The sequence below is a fragment of the Lottia gigantea genome (genome assembly GCF_000327385.1).
Source record: "Lottia gigantea unplaced genomic scaffold LOTGIsca_12, whole genome shotgun sequence".
Taxonomy (NCBI): domain Eukaryota; kingdom Metazoa; phylum Mollusca; class Gastropoda; family Lottiidae; genus Lottia; species Lottia gigantea.
Genome location: NW_008707225.1, coordinates 4,184,350 through 4,207,315, shown reverse-complemented (window position 1 = coordinate 4,207,315; position 22,966 = coordinate 4,184,350). Strand labels below are relative to the sequence as shown.

Below are 22,966 nucleotides of genomic sequence, written 5' to 3'. Positions count from 1 at the left end.
TTGTTCGAACTTAATAGTCAGATAATTTACTGAATTGGGATAAAAATGAAGCATCAAAAACCATTCATGATTTATTGCGTATTGCATAACATTTCCATTGTATATTCAAAGGAAAGCTCAACGATAAAATTGTTCCTTTGTGAAATTCGAATTCTCTGAAAGATTAACTAAGTATTACGCAATATAGAATATCATATACCAGCATATTATATACAATATACAAACCATAAACACCGTTAAAAATATATAGAGATCATCACAGACTTAGATAATAGAACATGTTCAGCTTATCCACTGCCATTTATCACTATGGCAACAGAAGTCAATAAACACTATACACGTGAATCAAAATGATCATCCTGGCCTAACTTGCGATTGAGAATCGCCATAGGTCCAACTCCTCCTTGAAGCCCATTTTGTCTCTTGTGTGAGTGACCCCTTTGTGAGGTTTCATACAATTCCTTTTGCATCATGGCTAAAGATATTTTATTTGCTTGTAAAAAGTCTTTCATGCTAATCATTTCACCTGAATTCCGCCGATATTCAGAATCGCTATCACCGTCCACGTCAGTCACTGTGACTGAAGGTGGTTTACCTCCCTTGGTTAAATGTCCTGGAGTTATAGCATTACGCCGACCTGGATTTGGTACTCTAACTCTACAGCGACATTCTAGTCGCCTTAAAATCCAATTTAACACTTGTTTGATAACTATTGATGTCACATTAAATAAACTATAGATACAACAACATCCAATTACTATAAATATAAAATTAGCAAATCTATATAAATGGACGTTGGGATAGGATTCTTTTTGACTAACAACCAGGTCACCAAATCCGATGGTGGCAAATGTCACAAAACAGAAATATATAGCTTCAAAGTATGTCCAATCTTCTACCGGCTGATACATAGCTGAAGCACACAATGCGACAACTAGGGCACCTAATAGAAGAATAAGCATCACCCAATATACCGATGGTTTCCAGGCATCTAGTTCATCATCTGAAGTTTGGCTGGATCGTCTCCCCTTTTCTTTCTTGTTTTCTGTGATTAATCCTTTACGTTTAAGGTCTCTGATATGTATAGCACGTAATATATAGGCTAAAAACGTGATTATTCTCTCCAAAAACAAGTTAAAAAACAAAATAGCACCGGCACATCCGAAAAATCCATAAAATATAAGAACAATTTTTCCACCAACAGTCCGAGGTGTTGTCATTCCAAACCCTGAAATTATAGAGAGTATTATCTGATAAATATACATATTAACATTTTGTATAAGGTCATGATTGAGATAAATGTATTTATATTTGAATCAGATTAACCACACCTTACAGACAGGATTGTCTCTGATAATGGTCTGGTATTCAAAAGAAGATCTTCAGGTACATTATGTATTCTACCAAAAGAAAAGCATATAATGCCTATCATAATTCTTCAAGTAGAACCAGTGAATTTTTTGATCCGGCTTCCCATTGTCAGTGTTGTAGGTAAGAGGGTCTGACGTAAAATCATCTTTACGCTCGGAAGGGCCCCCAGTGTGCAACAGACTGTGCACGTCAAAGATCCATCTACTAATATAATACCGCTGTCCTGCCTTCACTGGCCCAATCATGATTCAGAAATGTGGGGTGTAATATTTCATTTTTAGTTTTAGCATGAATGCTCAAAGAGGACAATCACTGAATACATCGTAACAGGTTGCGAATTGTATTCTTTTGTACCTGCATTGTAAACTTGCCAACACGGTTTCAATGATCCAGGACTGATATTGTACTCAGAGCATGTTAACCTTACGTATTTTGTCCCATTGCCAACAAGTTCCCCTATGAATTGCGATTTGAATAGGTTCCTGTCACTTTTCTCTTTGTGAGGTCTAATGTTTTACAATAGTATTTTGCCTCCAGTTTTAATAACTGAGTTTTATAAATAAGATACTATACGACCATTACTTAAATACTCATCTGAATGTTCACAGTTTAAAAATACAGTAGAATTTTCAATTTAATTTGACCATAATTTCTTATATTTCTATTCTCAAAACACCAGACAGTAAATTAACCAAAAGTCAGCATAACATTAAATAGAACGTTTTCTTTAATTAATTTATTTGTAACAGAGATATATTAATTTCAGTAAAAAAAATGTATATCAATTCTGAAAAAATATATTAGACGAACATCACTCATTGATATTTAAGACGAAACCTAGACAAAAACAATAACAATGTAATTACTAGACTTATTTTCAGACTTTAATTGAATTCTCCAACTTATAAATTCGATAACTAATACAATATAACAATAGTCTCTATTATTATTTTCATACAGCAGATGGTAACTATAATTGAGGAATCCGACAATTAGTACAGAGAGCTTGTGAAGCCAGTAAGTTTAAACCGGAAAGGACAACTTTGGTGAGACATTCTAATTGTAAAACTTTTGATTTTCCTTTCACTTTCTTTTGCCAATACCCCCAATGGCCTCGATCTGACCAGACACCGATCATAAAAATGTGCCACATCGGCTAGAATTTGCCAAATCTGAGTCGAAAATCTCTTGGAACGATCTGTCACATAAAGATGTAAAGATTTCCAGCTGAATAACAAGCACTGGTATGACTTGAATACAACGTTATTTCTACCAAGTGCTGATATGACTTGAATACAAAGTTATGTCTACCAAGTACTGGTATGACTTAAATACAAATACAAAGTTATGTCTACCAAGTACTGGTATGACTTAAATACAAAGTTATATATACCAAGCACTGGTATGACTTAAATACAAAGTTATATCTACCAAGTACTGGTATGACTTAAATACAAAGTTATATCTACCAAGTACTGGTATGACTTAAATACAAAGTTATATCTACCAAGCACTGGTATGACTTGAATACAACGTTATTTCTACCAAGTGCTGATATGGCTTGAATACAAAGTTATGTCTACCAAGTACTGGTATGACTTAAATACAAAGTTATGTCTACCAAGTACTGGTATGACTTAAATACAAAGTTATGTCTACCAAGTACTGGTATGACTTGAATACAAAGTTATGTCTACCAAGTACTGGTATGACTTAAATACAAAGTTATGTCTACCAAGTACCGGTATGACTTAAATACAAAGTTATGTCTACCAAGTACTGGTATGACTTAAATACAAAGTTATGTCTACCAAGCACTTGTATGACTTAAATACAAAGTTATGTCTACCAAGTACTGGTATGACTTAAATACAAAGTTATATCTACCAAGCACTGGTATGACTTAAATACAAAGTTATGTCTACCAAGCACTGGTATGACTTAAATACAAAGTTATGTCTACCAAGTACTGGTATGACTTAAATACAAAGTTATGTCTACCAAGCACTGGTATGACTTAAATACAAAGTTGTGTCTACCAAGCACTGGAATGACTTAAATACAAAGTTATTTTGTGTCTACCAAGCACTGGTATGACTTAAATACACAGCTATGTCTACCAAGCACTGGTATAACTTAAATACAAAGTTATGTCTACCAAGTACTGGTATGACTTAAATACAAAGTTATGTCTACCAAGTACTGGTATGACTTAAATACAAAGTTATGTCTACCAAGCACTGGTATGACTTGAATACAAAGTTATGTCTACCAAGCACTGGTATGACTTAAATACAAAGTTATGTCTACCAAGTACTGGTATGACTTAAATACAAAGTTATGTCTACCAAGCACTGGTATGACTTAAATACAAAGTTGTGTCTACCAAGCACTTGAATGACTTAAATACAAAGTTATTTTGTGTCTACCAAGCACTGGTATGACTTAAATACACAGCTATGTCTACCAAGCACTGGTATAACTTAAATACAAAATTATGTCTACCAAGTACTGGTATGACTTAAATACAAAGTTATGTCTACCAAGTACTGGTATGACTTAAATACAAAGTTATGTCTACCAAGCACTGGTATGACTTAAATACAAAGTTATGTCTACCAAGCACTGGTATGACTTAAATACAAAGTTATGTCTACCAAGCACTGGTATGACTTAAATACAAAGTTATGTCTACCAAGTACTGATATGACTTGAATACCAAGGTATACCTAACAATTGATATAACTTTAATGCAAAGGTATTTCTACCAGTCCACTGCTGTGTTTTCAATGGGAGTCAAAATATTAAACTTGCAGAGCTAGATCTAAAGAAAACAGTGGAGGTCTAAAATAAATATTATGATTCCAGAAGATAAGATACAGCAAGCAGATAATGTTAATTTTATATTTTTGAAGAGATTTGGACCAACGGTTTGTCTATTGGTTGGCCAGTTTCTGTGACAATTTATATGATTTTGTAATGGATGATATTGACTTTGTCTCTTAGTACAGGTTTCATTTATTAATGGCCCTTTTCAAGTCAGTTTCTCGTTTGTTTGTTTATCAGCTTCAAACAAGAGAATACTTTATAAGTCTACCATTGGAAAGTGATCAAATCAGTTTAAGGCCGGCTGAATAATCTTGATAATCTATCATGATATTGATATAAAGTACACAATATATCCCAAGTTCTATCCCAGTAAGTTTGAATAAACGTGTCGTAGTAGACCATTTAATTTACACTACGTTCTGTGACTAAATCAAGATGAGCGTAAATCAGTAAAAATAGTAAAATTCTTTCAGTAAACTTTCTGAATATTAAAATCTTTTTTAAAATTATTTATATTCTACTCTTGGTATTACAAACCCATCTACACATATCTTGCTAATACCTCTATGTAAATACAATATATAGCTTAATATGAAGATTCAAATATGCCAAATAGGCTGTAAAAATGCAATAAAAACTGTGTGGTCAATAGTCACAAATCATCGTAAAATCTTTTTGTTCTGCTTCAGATGATAAGGCTTTTCACAATATCTTTTACATTTCTTTCAAATGAAACATCAAGTGAGTTTGAAAGTTACTGTACAGATAAAGATCTCTGATGTAAGGGTTGGAATTAGAAAAAAGACAATGTTATATAAGTAGAAGAAAAAGTTATTTGTATTTGGAAACATTGACGGAAAATTTACAGTTTTACCTTTCTGCCATTGGCTTCAATAATATCTAAATAATCTCTCCACGAATTCATTTCGAAATTTATTGCCATTAGCGTTAATCTGAAAATCCCCAGTACTCGCTTATAATGTGAATAATTAGCTGATTTATCACGATGGTGACTAATCGTAAGACAGAAGACTTGTTATTCACGACTACAATATTCAGATGATTTATGGTGTATTTACTGCTTATGCAAAGAGACTGGTAAACAGAGATAACAATTATAATTAAGGTAAGTGACAAAATCGATAAAAGATCAATGAGGGAAGAAATCACAGCGAGCAGTAAAACTAATAAGTCAATTATTTATCGACAGTTGATCCCCCATTTTCTTTTCATAAACAAATCTTGTGTAACACTAAATAATAAGTTGCAAATTACAACAAATATTAACACATTACAAACAACCGTTTTACAAAACAAAATTGTGAATTGCTAACATATCACAAAACTTAACATTATAATAATGGCGTACAATGTCAACCACTAACATTGACAACCAATGTAAACAATGACTATCAACCACTAACAATGACTAACAATTTGAAGGATCTTTTCTGCGGTAAGCTATGAACATTATTACTGATAAGCTTAGCGGTAGAATTCACGTTTCTGAAACCGAGGTCTCACATCCGTCTATTTAACATTATTTACGTTTTGAATCGAAACCAGAAAACGGTGAGAGCCCACATCGGGCCTATTACCGGAAATACTTGCCGTAGCAACAGACATTTCTTATCTTGAGGGTGATTCGCATCCACGGCGGTTAAGAGAGTACAATCATACTCGCTATCTTATTATACTGTCACAAAAAGACAAATTAAATTACACGATGCCAAAGAGAAGTCAACCAAAGTACATATTATGATGATAGAGAAATCAACAAAAGTACTTGTTGTGGTGATGGAAAAATCAACAAAAGAAGTTATTGTGGCGATAAAGAAATCAACAAAAGTACTTATTGTGGCGATATAGAAATCAACACAAGAACTTGTAGTGGCGATATAGAAATCAACACAAGAACTTGTAGTGGCGATAGAGTAATCAAAAAATGGTTGAGGCCAATATAAGTACAAAAAAATTATTGAGGGCGATAGAGAAAATCAATGTACTTATTTATGGTAATTAAGGTACACTTTTAACACAACCAATATAAAAAACTCAACAAACAAGAGACTTTTAGTAGTATCTACAATTAAACAGTAGTACCTATTAGTGGCTATAGGGGCTCTTATATATGTTAACAAAATTACCTTTTAGTGGCCACAGAGTATTCATCAAAAGTACCTATTGATTTTGACTACTATAAATATATTTTGATTTGGAAGGCAAGGCTATTTCATAATTACTAATCCTATCGTGGTCACAACAATTATCAGTATAAGTAATTAAAAAAGGATGATTATTTAGATATATATTATCAGATTTGTCATTTGATAATTATTTCAGCATCAGTGTTGTTATAAATTTGATATAAAATATTATATTGTCTTAAGTATAAGATAATGTTTGAGGACGAGTTTTTACCGAGTTAAAAAGCCCGAGAAAGAGAAAAGGCTTCAAACGCAAGAATAAAGAACCTCGATGAGACTTGTACCTGACAAAAAAGAACCTGTCTAAAGTAGGGAATTATAATCGACCTGCACCATCAAAGAGATTTGCCGCCATAGGAGGCTTTATGTCATGACGTTTTTTGCTATACATAATGTTCTACAAAACATAACATGTCGATCGATAATCAAATCTTACATTGTATATACATGCCGTTACTCATGTTAGATACATCTAATTGAAACATCACTTTGAAATAAATCAAACTAAAAGGCATTGTTTCGTCTCATTTATGTTTAGATATCTCCTACCTACCACATTAACAATAGTATCGAGGTTATTTCGTCCTATTTAAATTGCAATTTTCCCTCAATTGGTGACTTTATTGGAAGTAAACAGGACACTGTTTATGTTAGAGATTGGAAGGTATATATATTAAGATAGCGTTCATTATGATTATTTGTCATGGTGATATCGGAAATTTTAAATATAACAGTAAGAAAAAATTGTATGAGTTTTGAATAATCAATTTCAGTTACAATAGATGAAGACCTTTCTGTAGATGTCAGTATGTTTAGAAATCTCATATCCTTTGGAACCATTACTTATAATTGTTTTTAGTTATAAATTAATACGTTCGATTTTAGAAATTCGAAATATTTTTCAGAGAGTTATTTCTCTTTAAGAATAATATTGGGACATTTTAATCTACAAGTTTATGAAATTGCCCCAAAGTCAACTGGTCTATTACAAAAAAATTTAATAATAGGGATGGGCTCATATTTTGAACACGGGTAAAATGGCAATGTACTGCTATTGTTCAATAAATTTTCAGTAACATATATCATCAATGTACAGGGAATGTGCGATATACAAGAGCGGGCAAGTATACCACGGGCACGAATGAATAATCTGGATAAAGACGTATTTTCCTGAAAACATGTTGTAAAAGTAATTTCTCTCTCTTATTATTTCTTCATGATAGTTCTATTTTTATCTCTTCCCGCAGTGTTCAAATTCGTCCAGATATTATTTCCATCCTTATTCCGTTCTTGATCAATTTAATTTATCGCTTGATTTCTTACAGACTTCATCATTCTATTCTTTTTATGACAAACTCTCCTGTGTTGCTTTTACAATTGATCTTCCAGCTCGCAAAGAAAGTAATTGTAAATTAGAGACCAGGCTTTAATTAGTTGGGGTGTTTTAGTACGTTTTAGTTTGTGATGTTCGACAAAAAAACAGTAAACCTGTTAATAGAAATTATTCACTAGGACATAATATGATTTACAGATAACTAACTGGTGATTTCTGTAGACTTAAACTGGTTTCATTATGCAGCAAGGAACACGTTACCAACATTATTCTGTTCTATAAAATAACACTTGCTTGTGGCTAACAATGATTTCGCGATTCCAAATAAACATCTCTTGTTACCATCTTACAGCAAATAAAGTTTATCTATTATCGTATATCAAAGATCCTTTATCGCACATCCAGGATCCAATATCGTACATCCAACATCCATTATCGTAAATCCAATATCCAAAATCGTACATCCAACATCCATTATCGTACTTCCAATATCCAATATCGTAAATCCAAGATCCATTATCTTAAATGCAGGATCTATTATCGTACATCCAAGATCCATTATCATGCATCCATTATCCAATATCGTACATCCAAGATCCATTATCGTACATCCAGGATCTATTATCGTACATCCAACATCCAATATCATACATCCAAGATCCATTATCTTAATATCTAAGATTCATTTTCTTATATCGATGACCCATCATCTTAATATCCTCCTCCGAAAATCGTGCAAGGTGAGATGTAAACTCTATGGAAACAGACCTTGTAAGGGTTTATTTCATGACATTTTTTATTCAAATCCCAACTTACCACTCTACGTCTTTAATGAGTTTCATTCACCATTGTCAGACCAGACTTTAAAAAATTCCTCACCAAAATACAAAATAAGATTCTATAGAGTTTGAGAATTTTCTTTACCTTTCATTTGATTTTATTTACTTTGTGTAATTAGTCAATTAAAAATGGCGTATGATGGTGATTAGTTGTTTCGTTTCTGGAAAACTTTAGCCATGATGTTCTCGTGATCGTTGTGGATTGGGTGTACATTGGCATTTTAGCTTTGCTTTGCGAGATAGTGATTCTATTCCATAGTCTATTTTAGTTTAACAAAATATATCCTCCATAATAGATTTTTTCAAATTTGTCCATTTAATTTGTTATGTTATAATGGTTTTGTAGTTTACTCAAATAGAATGATATGTTTTCAGTTAGAAACTTAAATTGTTACACGTTTTCATTAATTCGTTTACATGTTGCTAAGATACAGTCTAAATATAAGTGATGTGTTGGTAATTTCCACTGGCTATAATTCTAATCATATCAAATAGATTCTAATGGTTTTTCTACAAATAATGTCTTGTCATGAATTTATCCATTTGATATTTAAATATAGTCGATCCTGCATGTCAGGATTAAAGAAAAGAAGAGACCTCCACCTATATCATATCATTCTTATCTTAAAGATTAGCATCGTGAAATGAACATTACATCCATGCAACATCTTACAAACACATGCCAACAGTCAACAGACAAAAATGCTTGGAATTATGCATCCACTGGAAGCCAATTAAATAATTAAAAACACGTGTTTTACTTAATTTTAATCAGTTCAAAGTGACATGCAATAGACAATTTTAATTGTATATGTAGCCTATATTCAAGTTGCGTTAGTTTTTCCAAGTTATCGGTTCCGGAAATGGGATACTCTAGGTAGGATGTCAATATGCGCTTTCTGGCTTCTTCATAGTTTCATACAAAAATGCCTATGTTTGTCTTTTTAGGTCATGGTGAAACGTGAAAAGCGTGAAAGATCTTGCTCAAAAAGTGTGAAACGTGAATAAGCTACATCTGAACGTTACATTGCACGATGAAATAGTTTATAACTATGGAACCACAAAGGCTCCTATTAATAGTAGAATATTTGCGATACTGATGGACGCCTACTGACAGAAGCCTAATGATGGAAGAAGAATATTTTGGGGTAAGATTACTGCATACCTGCAGACTGCTGATGTTAAAAGCTACGCATTGGAGGAAGATGTTTTTGAAAACTGCTTAACAGAATGTCCGGCGGTTAGCGAAAACAACTGTATCCATGACAAAGAGACTATTTTGGACTATTAGATGTAAGGTGCTAAAAGGTTATAGTTTAAAGATAATTCTTCAGATCTCATCATCGCTAATCATGATATATGGTTGATGTATTGAATCTATTTTTACGATAACCACAACTCCCTCGTAATCCTCAAACTCCTGCGCTGTATCTGAGCTCATATCTAAATACGCATGTTTTGTAAGGATTAACTATTATTCATATGATTTAAAGTAGAATAAAATAATCAGTATGGCGTCACATGTATCAGGTTAGATTATCAATATAATGCAGATTGAATAGACGAGGACTACAACAGTTATATATATATTATTAATATATTCGTATTTAGGCTCTGATGAATAGATATTATCTTGAATAATACTTTGCTTCAATTAAGATATAAAATTAAATTTTATGTATATTTTTATAATTATATTCTATAATTGTGTTCATGATAACCCTCCATGCCTGTGCTTTTGCTTCTGTAGAATTACTTAATCGCAATGTTGCAACCTCATAATCCTACTTAAAATCATAATATTGGTCTGTGTGATTCAACCTGGTTTCATTCTCTCAGTGAAGTAAGTAGCATACAAAAGATGTTCATACATCCACCTAATTCAGTACCTTGGGTTTCCTTGTAACCCTTAATAGAAGATAAGGGTCTGTACCACGAACACCACTGTGTGTTGTTATACACAACTTATGTTTAAAAAAGGTATTTATGGGACTTCTCAGAGGAAACGTAAGGTTCAAAACCAACTGGACTTTTATAACCATAAATATTCATTTTACATCGACTGTGACTGTGTTCGTTAATGACCAGTGCGGATTAGTTTCCTACAATTTCATGTCTATAATATATTTAGATATATATGCCCACAGGTATATTGACCTCTTATAATCAATCACTTTATAAACTGGTTAATTAGATCCAAAGTCTACTATTGCGAAATATTCAGATTTAATATCTGGCCATTAACAGGTCTCCATTGTAATATGACCTACTCCGTGACACTGTCTAGATCTCAAAGCGTCTAGGACCACTACGAACCTTGGAACTGTGCTTATCTGATTATCTAGAAACAATTTCTAGTTGCAATTATTTCTTGTAATAATAATCATTATAACATTAAAGTTGTAGTACCGGGTGGAATTAGAAGAGTTATTGAATATACTGTGTATTTAGAAAATGTAAGGTCATTTTCTTGATCACTATTTTGCAAATACAACAATTTTAATATTAATTTTCTGAGATTGGCCTTCGACTGTAAAAAGACACATGTACAGTTTTCAATCTTGAGGAAAGGTGTGTGCCGACATAATCATGGTTTCCCCTTCAGACAATCTGGTATTGTTTCCCAATCATCGTGAAAACGTGATTTCCTTTGAGAAACCATTCTGTAGCTTTAACAACTAAATTACATTTTATTATTTGCCTGAGAAATTTGTAAATTTATTGTGCATCCTATGTTTCATTACTTTTGTACATGCAGGAATGTCAAACCTAATTTTATGATTTTATACCTGTTATTTTGACTGTTATTTCATTCCAAAGCATTATTTATCTGTTACCTTTTGGAAAGTATATTACTGGTCTACCACTGAAAGGATCTTGGTTTTGGGTTCAAAGGCATCCGCAATATACCAGTCAAGAACCTATAGACGATTCTTGAAATTGCATGGCATCAATCGAACGTGTTCACTGTAATATTAAATCTTACTGTCAAGTGAACTGTACCAAGCAAATTCCTCTTTTAGCTTGATAAGAAGCTATAGGTGTTACCAATAAACTTTCAAAGGCCAGAAACTCTGAATTCCCTATAGATAAAGTTACATAGTGTAAAGTATTATGTAAAACTATTACAAACCTCGTCAATATTATACAAGCTTTATAATTGTAATATTTACCTGATATTACATAAGTAACGTTATTATATTATATCAGGTTATTCGACATTTATAAAAGACGATCTGTACCACAATTAAATCGATTTTTCGAAACGAATTATGTAAAAAATAATCAATATATTAGATTTCGTCAAATTTAAATCCAAGTATGAAATAGTAAATTAGTTATGGATGAACCATATTTGGATTTAGATAATGATTGAAAAGACTGCTCGATAAAGCTAATTGTACAAAGAATAATTTTAGAGTAGGTTCAAGTCTGACATGGAGATAGTAATTGCTGAAGTAATCTATGTAGGTGGTTGAAAATCGAAATAAATATTCAAACTAATAACAATATACCTCTTAAATAATGTTCTCATGTCCTGATACAAAATAACAAACAATCGATAGTGGTGTTTTTATCATAAATAGTTTTCTTAATGCAATGAAACTTTACTCTTTGAGCAAAAAGTCACTTTTTCGAAGACTTGTGAGCATACGAAAATATTATTTTCAACAATAGCAAGTGCTTGGCTTAATGACATTGTTGAGAACCTTAGTTTATCTAATGTAACCGTCAATGATCTATTTCGAATATTTCTGTTTTCTCATTAACGTGAGAATGCTCTATTTCAAGAACTTTAATTAGTAGTATAATACCAAAGAGGAAATTCTAACTGCCCTAGGTTTCTGGTTCACATTTACCAGGTTGACCATTTAATCAAAGTTTTCTTATAATAAAATATCCAAATATAGCCGTCCGGTTTATCTTGATTTGGTAAAAATAATGAAATCTTTAAGATAGGAAAATATTAAATACGTTTTATAGGTGGAAATCGCTGCTATTTCATACTCGGATGACAAAGAACGGACTATAGTCTACTGTACCATACAAGTTATGAAAAGAACTAAAATCCTCTATTTATATTCTAGATGTTAAAATTAAGTCGAGAAAAACAGAATCTGATCTCTCATAGACACGTGGTAATAAAAAAAAGACTTTCAAATAACTGGATTAGTTCGGTTACAGGGTCTTTCAGAAAGACTGGACTCGGCATTGTTAAAAATAAATTTTCAGCTCATGCACTTCTATAGTCCGGATAGCATGAATGTTTTTACGACAAAGTACAGCGAGTGGGCCGTGCAGTATAATGTCGTATAAAACAAATCATCAAAGGCTTTGTTTTTCATTACAAACGTCTAAGTTTTACCCGTAGCTATCAATTATAATTGATAAAAACGTATTCCTTTTTACCAGATTGATCACTTAAAAAAACATCAGTGAATACCTGAAATAACTAGATCAAACAGCCTGCTATGTTCTAAAAAACACGGTTATTCGGATGATAGTAATCTGTTTAAAAGCTAAAACAACATATCCACGTGGTCGTTTGACATATTCTCAATAAGGTCATCATATTATGGTCATAGGTCATGCAGTTTATTTTTTGTTGTGCATTCAAGGGCAATAACTAATAAAATTCTCTTCAAAACATTACAACCTGCATTATACTAAAAACGTTGTAATAATATTCCGCACAAGCAGCACAATTCCGCCTATCAAAAATCGTTCAAAGAACGAAAATATCGGGAGTAAAACTTGCATTGTAAAGGACTCTTCCAAAGGGAAGTACTATCAGATGTTTCGAAAAGAGAAATGATGGTCTGCTTCGTCACCCGCAACCAATAATGGTAAAATCATGAGATACAAACCAGATTTATTCATGCCTGACAAAACAAATCAAGTAAAATACAAGAAGCAGATTTACTGTATTTATCAAGGAGTTCTCCATAACGAACGTAAAATTTCCTACATGACATTTATTTTGAAGTCAAGTAATCCTGTTTCAATTTTAAAGTTAGTTCTCGACCACTAAATCTAGTGGATGAGTTTTCGGGTATTTTTTAGTTGTATTGCTTGTTTTTGCATCATGCAGTTTTGTTATCAGAATGATATTTGTGGTTCAATTTATTATGGAAATGCTTCAACTGTATTTATATTACGTCATTATAGCAAAATTTACTAATGATATCTAAGGATCTTTGTGATATCGTGATAATGTTTACTGTAAAGTAAGCAGTTTCTGTTTTACTACCCTTGACTCAGCATTTAGTTATTATTTTGTTATGAGAATGAGGATAACTTTATATCTAAATTTTTGCGACAGTTATTTAAATAATCATTACGAAGAGGATAATGCGTACTGTGTAATATTTACGCATCTATTTTACATGATTTTGTTATTTCCGTCGTTGTATGAGTATTTTGATAGTGCAACATTCTAATTTACTTTTTTTTATGTGTCAACTCCCTTTATTCAAAATGTTCAACCCATCATGACGTGATTTAGTCGGAAACGTCTGCATCTATTCCAGTTTCTGGTATTCATTGTGCCAGTTGTGGAATGGAGGCGGGTATTTCGGACTAGACGCCATTGTACGACGGTATCATTCAATAAATCAAGGAAAAACTTATATAAAAGTATTAAAATCTAAAATTCAATCCTACCTATTGTAGATACAACAGTTCCAACAAAATAAAACGATCCCGGCCAATCCCATCGGTCTCGTCGGTTGCCAACAAAACCAGCTGCTTCTGCTTTGCTGTGTAAAGCTAATAAAGCTTCCAGATCTGTATCATTTATTTGTGGGTATTTACGTTTGAATTCTGCAACATGTGCATCGTAATCCGCCTTTTCTTTTTTCTCATTGTCTCGTTCTAGGACCATGAAAATCGACGCACCAACAGCCATGTAAATAACCATTACGACGGCTAATAGGATAAATCGGGCGTTGTCTTCGCGGGGATGTATAACGGTGCAGCAACCCTTCCGTTTGGGTCGGGTCATACCTCTCCACTACGTAACGTACGTTATTATCTTTTCCATCCATCAAAGCTTTTCCTTTTCCATTTTTATCATATCAATTTTCAATCGATTTTATTTTCATAAACTGAAATATCAATGCAGTAGTCAGATATCACATTAACGATTAAAAGACATCTAAATCACCATATTTATTCTACTGTTATTCATATCTATTTTCACTCTAGAATTCGTCCAGTCGTTCAGGCGACAAATATCATTGTAATCCCAGTGTTTACAGGCTTGTTGCATGTTAAACTAAGGTATTTTCTGATGTCTTCTCTTATTATTGACGTTTTGTCACCTTCTTATGAATTGTTGGGAAGAGAATGAACCCATTTAACTGTCGGAGAAAGGAATTATATAATATATCACAATATCTATATTTGGTGATTTTTTATGCCTTCTTTTAAAATATACTCCTATCCAGGCGCTGTTAAGGTTTGGTTACACATCTGAAAATAGAACGTAATAAATTTCTGTATAACATTCAGCAGACTTAAACATCTGATACATTAATGTACGAGATACGTCATACTTTGTATATCAGCTGGTCAGTTTGTTTTCAAATGAAGATAATTTTTTGCCTTTTGTGGAGGGTGGGGGCATTTATGCGAGAAGATATTAAGCATGATGTTCTATGTTAGAGGAGGTGGGGGTCAGGTCATAGATGTATTTGACCTTAATTTCAACTAAAAATGCTATGCTGATCATCATTCGAATTTGGTCTAGAATTTCTATTTGCAATTTGAGAGATTAAGGACAGCTGTTTAAATAAACAAAAGTTGCTAGAATCTTTTCATATTGTATATTGTATTATGGGCAATTTACAAGCAAACCCAACTCCTGCCACCTGACCCGCCTTTTAATATAATATGTATTAGCAATGATAATTAGAGTTACATTAGTATATCATAATATAATACACCTGCTTCACTGTTTAAAGATTTCTACATACAGCCTGTATTGATTTCCTGATTGAACATTCATTATTAATAAAACTATATTAATCTTTGTAATTATAATAGATCATTGTCATAACATATACTATAATATCTCTCTACATAATCCTGATTCATAATATATCTCTTTATCTATTCTTTACTGTCAGATTATAGACCCCCTAGGAAACATATTATATATACATTGCGGGGAGGGCTTTTGGTAGTACGCCCTTTTTGTTAATATTCCAGAGACATTGAAGTTTGGCTGGAAGTTTTAATTCACCTTCCCTTTTAGCCTTATGTTGAAACAACAGATGTTATTATAATAGGGCAATGATTAAAATACACTTGTATGTATTTTCTATTAATCATTAACTCAATTCGTGTTCTCTAAGTGAAATTATTTTTAAATTTACGTTGACTGGCTGGATTTTTGTCACATGCAATTTGGTATCTGACCGAGCGTTTTTTGCGACTCGAAACTGTTTCAAACTAAAACATATTAAAAGAGGCCTTGTTAACATGATATACAATATTAAGGCACTGGAGAAACCAATAAAGATTGGCATAAAACCTAAAATTCGTGATGTGGGGAATATTTGAAGGAATTATGTGATTTTCTCACAGTTTAAGTAATTCTGAAAACTATTTACAATCAAACCCGAGAATGCCGATTAGTGCTTTTTAACATCATATCAACACTTTCTAAACTTGCAATGACTATAAGATAAATGAAATATTTCACAGAGATCTCCGAAATGAGAAATATCAGCTATCTTTTTATCTGATTGGAAGAAGATCGTTCACAGGAAGATGACTGCATTTTTTGAAATGTTATACTGTAAATGTCAATCTGTGCACCAGATTAGAACGACCCTTTTGATTAAAACTATTTTTAGAAAAGATTTCTTGCAAGTTTTGTTAAAAATCTGAAATAAAACCGGAAAAAAATGGCATAACCTTTACAATTCATCTTTTCTGCAATGTATTTTGGTTATTTGAGGAAGGCCACGTTATGAAATTTGAATTGAGGTAAGATAACGCTAATGTTATTATATCTTTTTCTCTTTTTATAGCTTTTTTTAATTTCAGCATGTTTCCTACATTAATGCCTAATCTGGATTATTTTTGCTCGCCATTCTATCTGACATGAAATATACTAAATAAATCTGTAAAGTGTATAATTGAAATTCGTGTTAACCATTAGGAAAATGTCCATCCCACCAGAATATTACATTCAAATATTCTTTCTAAAATTTTACTTTCATCAATTTTTATAATTGATATACAATCTGCCTATTCTCGAGTTTCTTGTTTGAAGAAAATTCTTCTTTGTAAGGTCCAAACTATCTGACCTGTGATATACCAGCAAGATTTTAAAACATAACGATATTTAATTTATTTTGGTTTGTGCTCCGTTATGTAAGGTGTTGCTATTTCAAAAACGAAAAGTTGAATTGAAAATATATACCAAAGCATATCAAGACCTCTCGTCCAAACAAGTGCGACCAAAATCACACATTTGAGGCACCGGACTGGCACCCTATATGTAAAGCTTTGTAAAAATACGATGAAGAGTTACTGCACAACATTTCCTCAACACGCAGTAAGTATGTATAGTTTCTCTTCAAATGAAATACTTTAAAATGTAGCGAGTTTTCTTGGTTGAGCTCTGCCTTTCCGCGGTGAGGTCGATTAAGTTTAAATTTTTAAAATATTTTTTAAAAAATGATCGAATGAAACCATAAGATTCCATAATTAATCTATTGACTTTAAACTATATATACCTGAAAACCAAATAATAGTCGCGTCCAGATACAAACCTGTACAGACTGGCAGGACGAAGTATTAAAATCATATCAAAACTTAGGCTTAGAATTAGAAAATAAATCCGAAATACAACGTTGTTTCATCACAAGTAGAAGATAAAGAACCTTATACCAAATTCGTGACAAGTAAAGTTTTATCCCAAATTAAATTTCACCTTACCTTGTTTTCTAAAAAAATTCAATTTCCTGATACGAGAATAAAATGCTCCAACGGATTTGTATGGAACATTAGAGAGATATAATGGACTAGGATATCAAACATACGACAGTGAGTCTGGTGGATCAATACAATTTACTGATAAGACCAATCAAATAGCTCGTTATAAAAATAACATGATTGTTAACTAGTATAGAACCAGATAAACTAAAATCTCAATAACTTTCATGGTTTTAAGTGAATGTGATAATAATGTACAGGTAACCAAAGGAAACCAGAATACACGGATCGGAAAATAGCCGCCAGTTCCAATTTACTTCCACTCAAATAATTCCCATGCCAGTCCTTGAGCTATGTGGTATATGATAGAAACCTTTCAATAGGATATATGATGAAAAATACTTTATTTGGAAGAAATAATAGGATGCTCCGCTGAGTACAAAACACAGACATTTCATTCAATTGATTACAAAAGACATTTCATTCAATTGATTACAAAATACAGACATTTCATTCAATTTATTACAAAATACAGACATTTCATTCAATTGATTACAATATACAAACATTTCATTCAATTTATTACAAAATACAGACATTTCATTCAATTTATTACAAAATACAGACATTTCATTCAATTTATTACAAAATACAGACATTTCATTCAATTTATTACAAAATACAGACATTTCATTCAATTGATTACAAAATAAAGACATTTCATTCAATTTATTACAAAATACAGATATTTTATTCAATTTATTACAAAATAAAACATTTCATTCGATTTATTACAAAATACAGACATTTTATTCAATTGATTACAAAACACAGACGTTTCATTCAATTGATTACAAAATACATACATTCCATTCAATTGATTACAAAATACAAACATTTCATTCAATTGATTACAAAATACAAACATTTCATTCAATTGGTTACAAAACACAGATATTTTATTCAATTTATTACAAAATACAGACATTTCATTCAATTTATTACAAAATACAGACATTTCATTCAATTTATTACAAAATACAAACATTTCATTCAATTGATTACAAAATAAAGACATTTCATTCAATTTATTACAAAATACAGATATTCTATTCAATTTATTACAAAATAAAACATTTCATTCGATTTATTACAAAACACAGACATTTCATTCAATTGATTACAAAATACATACATTTTATTCAATTGATTACAAAATACAAACATTTCATTCAATTGATTACAAAACACAGACATTTCATTCAATTTATTACAAAATACAAACATTTCATTCAATTTATTACAAAATACATACATTTTATTCAATTGATTACAAAATACAGATATTTTATTCAATTCATTACAAAATACAGATATTTTATTCAATTCATTACAAAATACAGATATTTTATTCAATTCATTACAAAATACAGATATTTTATTCAATTCATTACAAAATACAGATATTTTATTCAATTCATTACAAAATACAGATATTTTATTCAATTGATTACAAAATACAGACATTTCATTCAATTGATTACAAAATACAGAAATTTCATTCAATTTATTACAAAATACAGACATTTCATTCAATTGATTACAAAATACAGACATTTCATTCAATTGATTACAAAATACAGATATTTTATTCAATTGATTACAAAATAAAGACATTTCATTCAATTGATTACAAAACACAGATATTTTATTCAATTGATTACAAAATACAGACATTTCATTCAATTTATTACAAAATACATACATTCCATTCAATTGATTACAAAATACAGACATTTTATTCAATTGATTACAAAATACAAACATTTCATTCAATTGATTACAAAATACAGATATTTTATTCAATTGATTACAAAATACATACATTCCTTTCATTTGATAACAAGATGTATTAAAGTGTTTTTAGTCTAATAGGCAAATTTCGATTCTTTTCATGTTTCACTAAAGCACTGACCAGGAAGAAAATCCCTTCAGTATAACCTGAAATGGCTACAACATTGGAAAGGACCAATACTGATACGAGGAAGGCGGGCATTTTCTCGGTGCATTTGGTCCTAGCAATTGCTTTATCCGGCTTCTGGTCAGATGACAAGACAAGCTCAATGGATCCATTGCCAGAAGCTAGCAGACGAAATATAGGATGATGGGGGAAAAAACTCATCGAAGCTGGTCGGTATTTGCGAAAATCAACGGATGGGAAATGGATAATTGTATTTGTGCTGTGTTTTGTCCTGAATTTAGCTTGCGGTCAGCAAGTCAACTTAAGTTCCCGTTTAGTAGATACGGTTTCCATGTCCCATTTTCGTGAATATGGGCCTAATATAAATCAAACGTATAAGTAAGACGGTCAAGCTGTTATTGAGCATAATTAGTTATGTGACAAAACGAGCCATGGCTCTTGTGACATGTTCTAGTTTTTGTTGGCCAGAGATGAAGAACATTCTACAGGTGGTCAAGCGACTTCGTGAGAATTTCCTAAAAAAATTTATTGATCGTTGAATTGCATCGGCATTAATGGACCAAAAATAATGTTTTTGTGATTATAGTTTGTTAACGTTTATATATATATATATATGGTTTATTTTCAACTCTCTTGAGCAAGTAGTAAATGCAGTATTTTCTCCCAAATTGTCACAATTTGGTGCCCTGTAGTTTGTAATTACGAAATGAACAAAATAAAAACATCTTAACAGACATTCCATTCAATTGATTACAAATACAAACTTTCCATTCAATTGATTACAAATACAAACATTCCATTCAATTGATTACAAATACGAACATTCCATTCAATTGATTACAAATAAATACAAACATTCCATTGAATTGAATGCATGGATACAGATATTCCACTCAATTGATTACAAGATACAGTTTTCTATTCAATTGATTACAAAATATAAACATTCTATTCAATTAATTACAAGATACATATACCATATAATTGATTATATATCACATACATTGCATTCTCTTGATAACCAGACAGACACAAATAATTGATTACATGTAACATACATTCTATTCAATGGACAACAAAACAAAATGTAGACGTTCCATTGAATTGATGACAAGATACGGTCATTCCATTTAATTGAATACAGATACAGACATTCAATTCAATTGATTACAAGATACGCGCATTCCATTCAATTGATTACAAAACAAAATGTAGACGTTCCATTGAATTGAAAACAAAAAAACGGTCATTCCATTCAATTGATTACAGGATACAGATATTCAATTTAATTGATTACAGGATAGAGATATTCAATTCAATTTATTACAATATACAGACGTTCCATTAAATTGATTACAAGATACAGTCATTCCAATTGATTGATTAAAAAATACAGACATTCTATTCGATTGATTACAAGATGCAAATATTCCATTTGACTGATTACATGATACAGATATTCCATTCGTTTGGTTTCAAGATACAGATATTCCATTCAATTGATTACAAGATACAATCATTCCGTTTATTGTTTATTGTTAAAGTCTAATGGAATATAAAAGATGAACTTGATATTTCTCGGATATGTCGAACAAAATTCATTTGAATATCAACAAAATCTCCAAGTAGAGACTGATTAACGGTTTCATCTTTGTTAGATGTTTATTTATAGATTGTCAAGATTGGGAAAGATATGATATTCACTAACAGATTCTGCTATCTGTATATTATTCAATTAGCCGTATCTAGACATAATTATATCTTATGTAATGTTAAACTAGTTATAGTAGGCCTGATGAGTATGATTAACAGATTTAATCATGAAATGTCAAAAAGGATTCTATCGATATTCATGTCGATTTCTATGTGCAATAGCGTCTTCACATTAATCTTGAAGTATAGGAACGTTATGATTGTAAGACCTGATTTGGCTTGTGATAACTCCCATCATAAATGTAAGATTTTGACCAAACTTAGTCATAAGGTATATATCAAAGGTAAAATTGCTGTACGCATATAGGCTATTGTTTAGTCACAAATGTTTTAGTCAGCCGATATAGCTCATTTTCAGATATTCCTGACACTTTTCAGTATTGAAACAGAACATACCATGTCTCAACTGTTGTCACTTCCGTTACATCATAAACAGCCAGTTATTATGTTAATAACGGTCTGAAGGTGTTGAAATACAAAAACAAAACAAAAAACGGTTGGAAGTACTTAAGTCAAATATCAAAAGCGGCGATAGTCAACGGTCATCAATATGGAGACCAGCATTTTTTTTTATCCCATTCGGTTTATAGATTCTATGATATATTTTTCGTTCCGGACGCGGTTTATCAGACCAGAAACACTATAAAGGTCATTTCAGTCATTATCTTTTATAAAGGAAATAGTCATATTTTCGAATGTTGTTTGTGTCTGAAATCAAGGATCTATAGCAAATTTCAATGAAGGATCTGATTTATATATTCTTATGACATTATGATTCAAACGCTGTTCCGTGGGTGTTTTTATTTTATTGGTAGTGCGTTAAACTGTTGACATGGTATATCTAAAAGCTAATGGCGGTATAGTACATAAATCCAGAATATTGCAACAAATCAAATCTTTTTTTCGTGAATCTGAATCGTAAGTGGCCTAGTGTTACTGAAGAGCATCTTCAAATACAAATTGAATTTTTTCCCCATTATAATATCGTCGTTTCATATTGAATAATCAATTTTCTATAGAGATAATAATTGAATATTGTACGTTCATACTTTATTGACAAGATAATGTAGAAAAAAGCCTTGAAATAAGATTAAAATCAATTTGTGATTACCCTTTTACACACTATCTAATATGATTCTACTCAAATCTTTTTTTCTCTTCACTTTTTAGTTTAACTTAAAGATTGGCATTAACTAGTTTTTGGAGCATGGTTTCGATATGTTCTGCGTGTTTAGAATTCAATTATTACAGATGTGAGTCGATTCCAGACCACACCTATCCCTAGTCGAGTTCTACATCAGAAGATCGTCGTGTTTTTCATTAATTTTTCTCTTGCACTTTTTAAATTGCGACTATAGGATAGGAATGTTGCAGCTCTGTAATTTCTTCACGAGGTATCAGAGGGCGACGTCTTTACAAGGACATTTTATTTTTGCACCATTCGAAACTTCATGACGGATTTACAATTTCACCAAAAATATATCAGAGATCGGAAATATCAAGTGAAGTCATGTTATGTTCTGGAAATTTACTTACCATGAATATCATGGCGTCTTCCAGTATGTTATGTGACACAATAATGCATTTGTATTTGCCTCAGATTTGGCTAATGAAGGCGAGGAACGTCATGCAGTGTGCAAAAAGGGAAAATTGTTGACAGGACGATAGCCTATTCTGTTGTAACTGCACATACTGTAACACACAAGGCCCTTGTTTATTGTCCAGAGATGAATAAAATAAACAT

At 31.5% G+C, this 22,966-nt stretch overlaps 1 protein-coding gene across 1 annotated transcript; it reads right to left on the bottom strand.

Annotated features, from left to right (window-relative positions):
* Positions 1–332: 332 nt before the first annotated feature.
* LOTGIDRAFT_111197 (hypothetical protein) lies at positions 333–14,583 on the bottom strand (the record flags this gene model as incomplete). Its single annotated transcript, XM_009048319.1, has 2 exons — positions 333–1,228; positions 14,244–14,583. The coding sequence occupies 2 exons, from the start codon at positions 14,581–14,583 to the stop codon at positions 333–335; spliced, it is 1,236 nt and encodes a 411-aa protein (XP_009046567.1).
* Between the last annotated feature and the right edge of the window lie 8,383 nt (positions 14,584–22,966).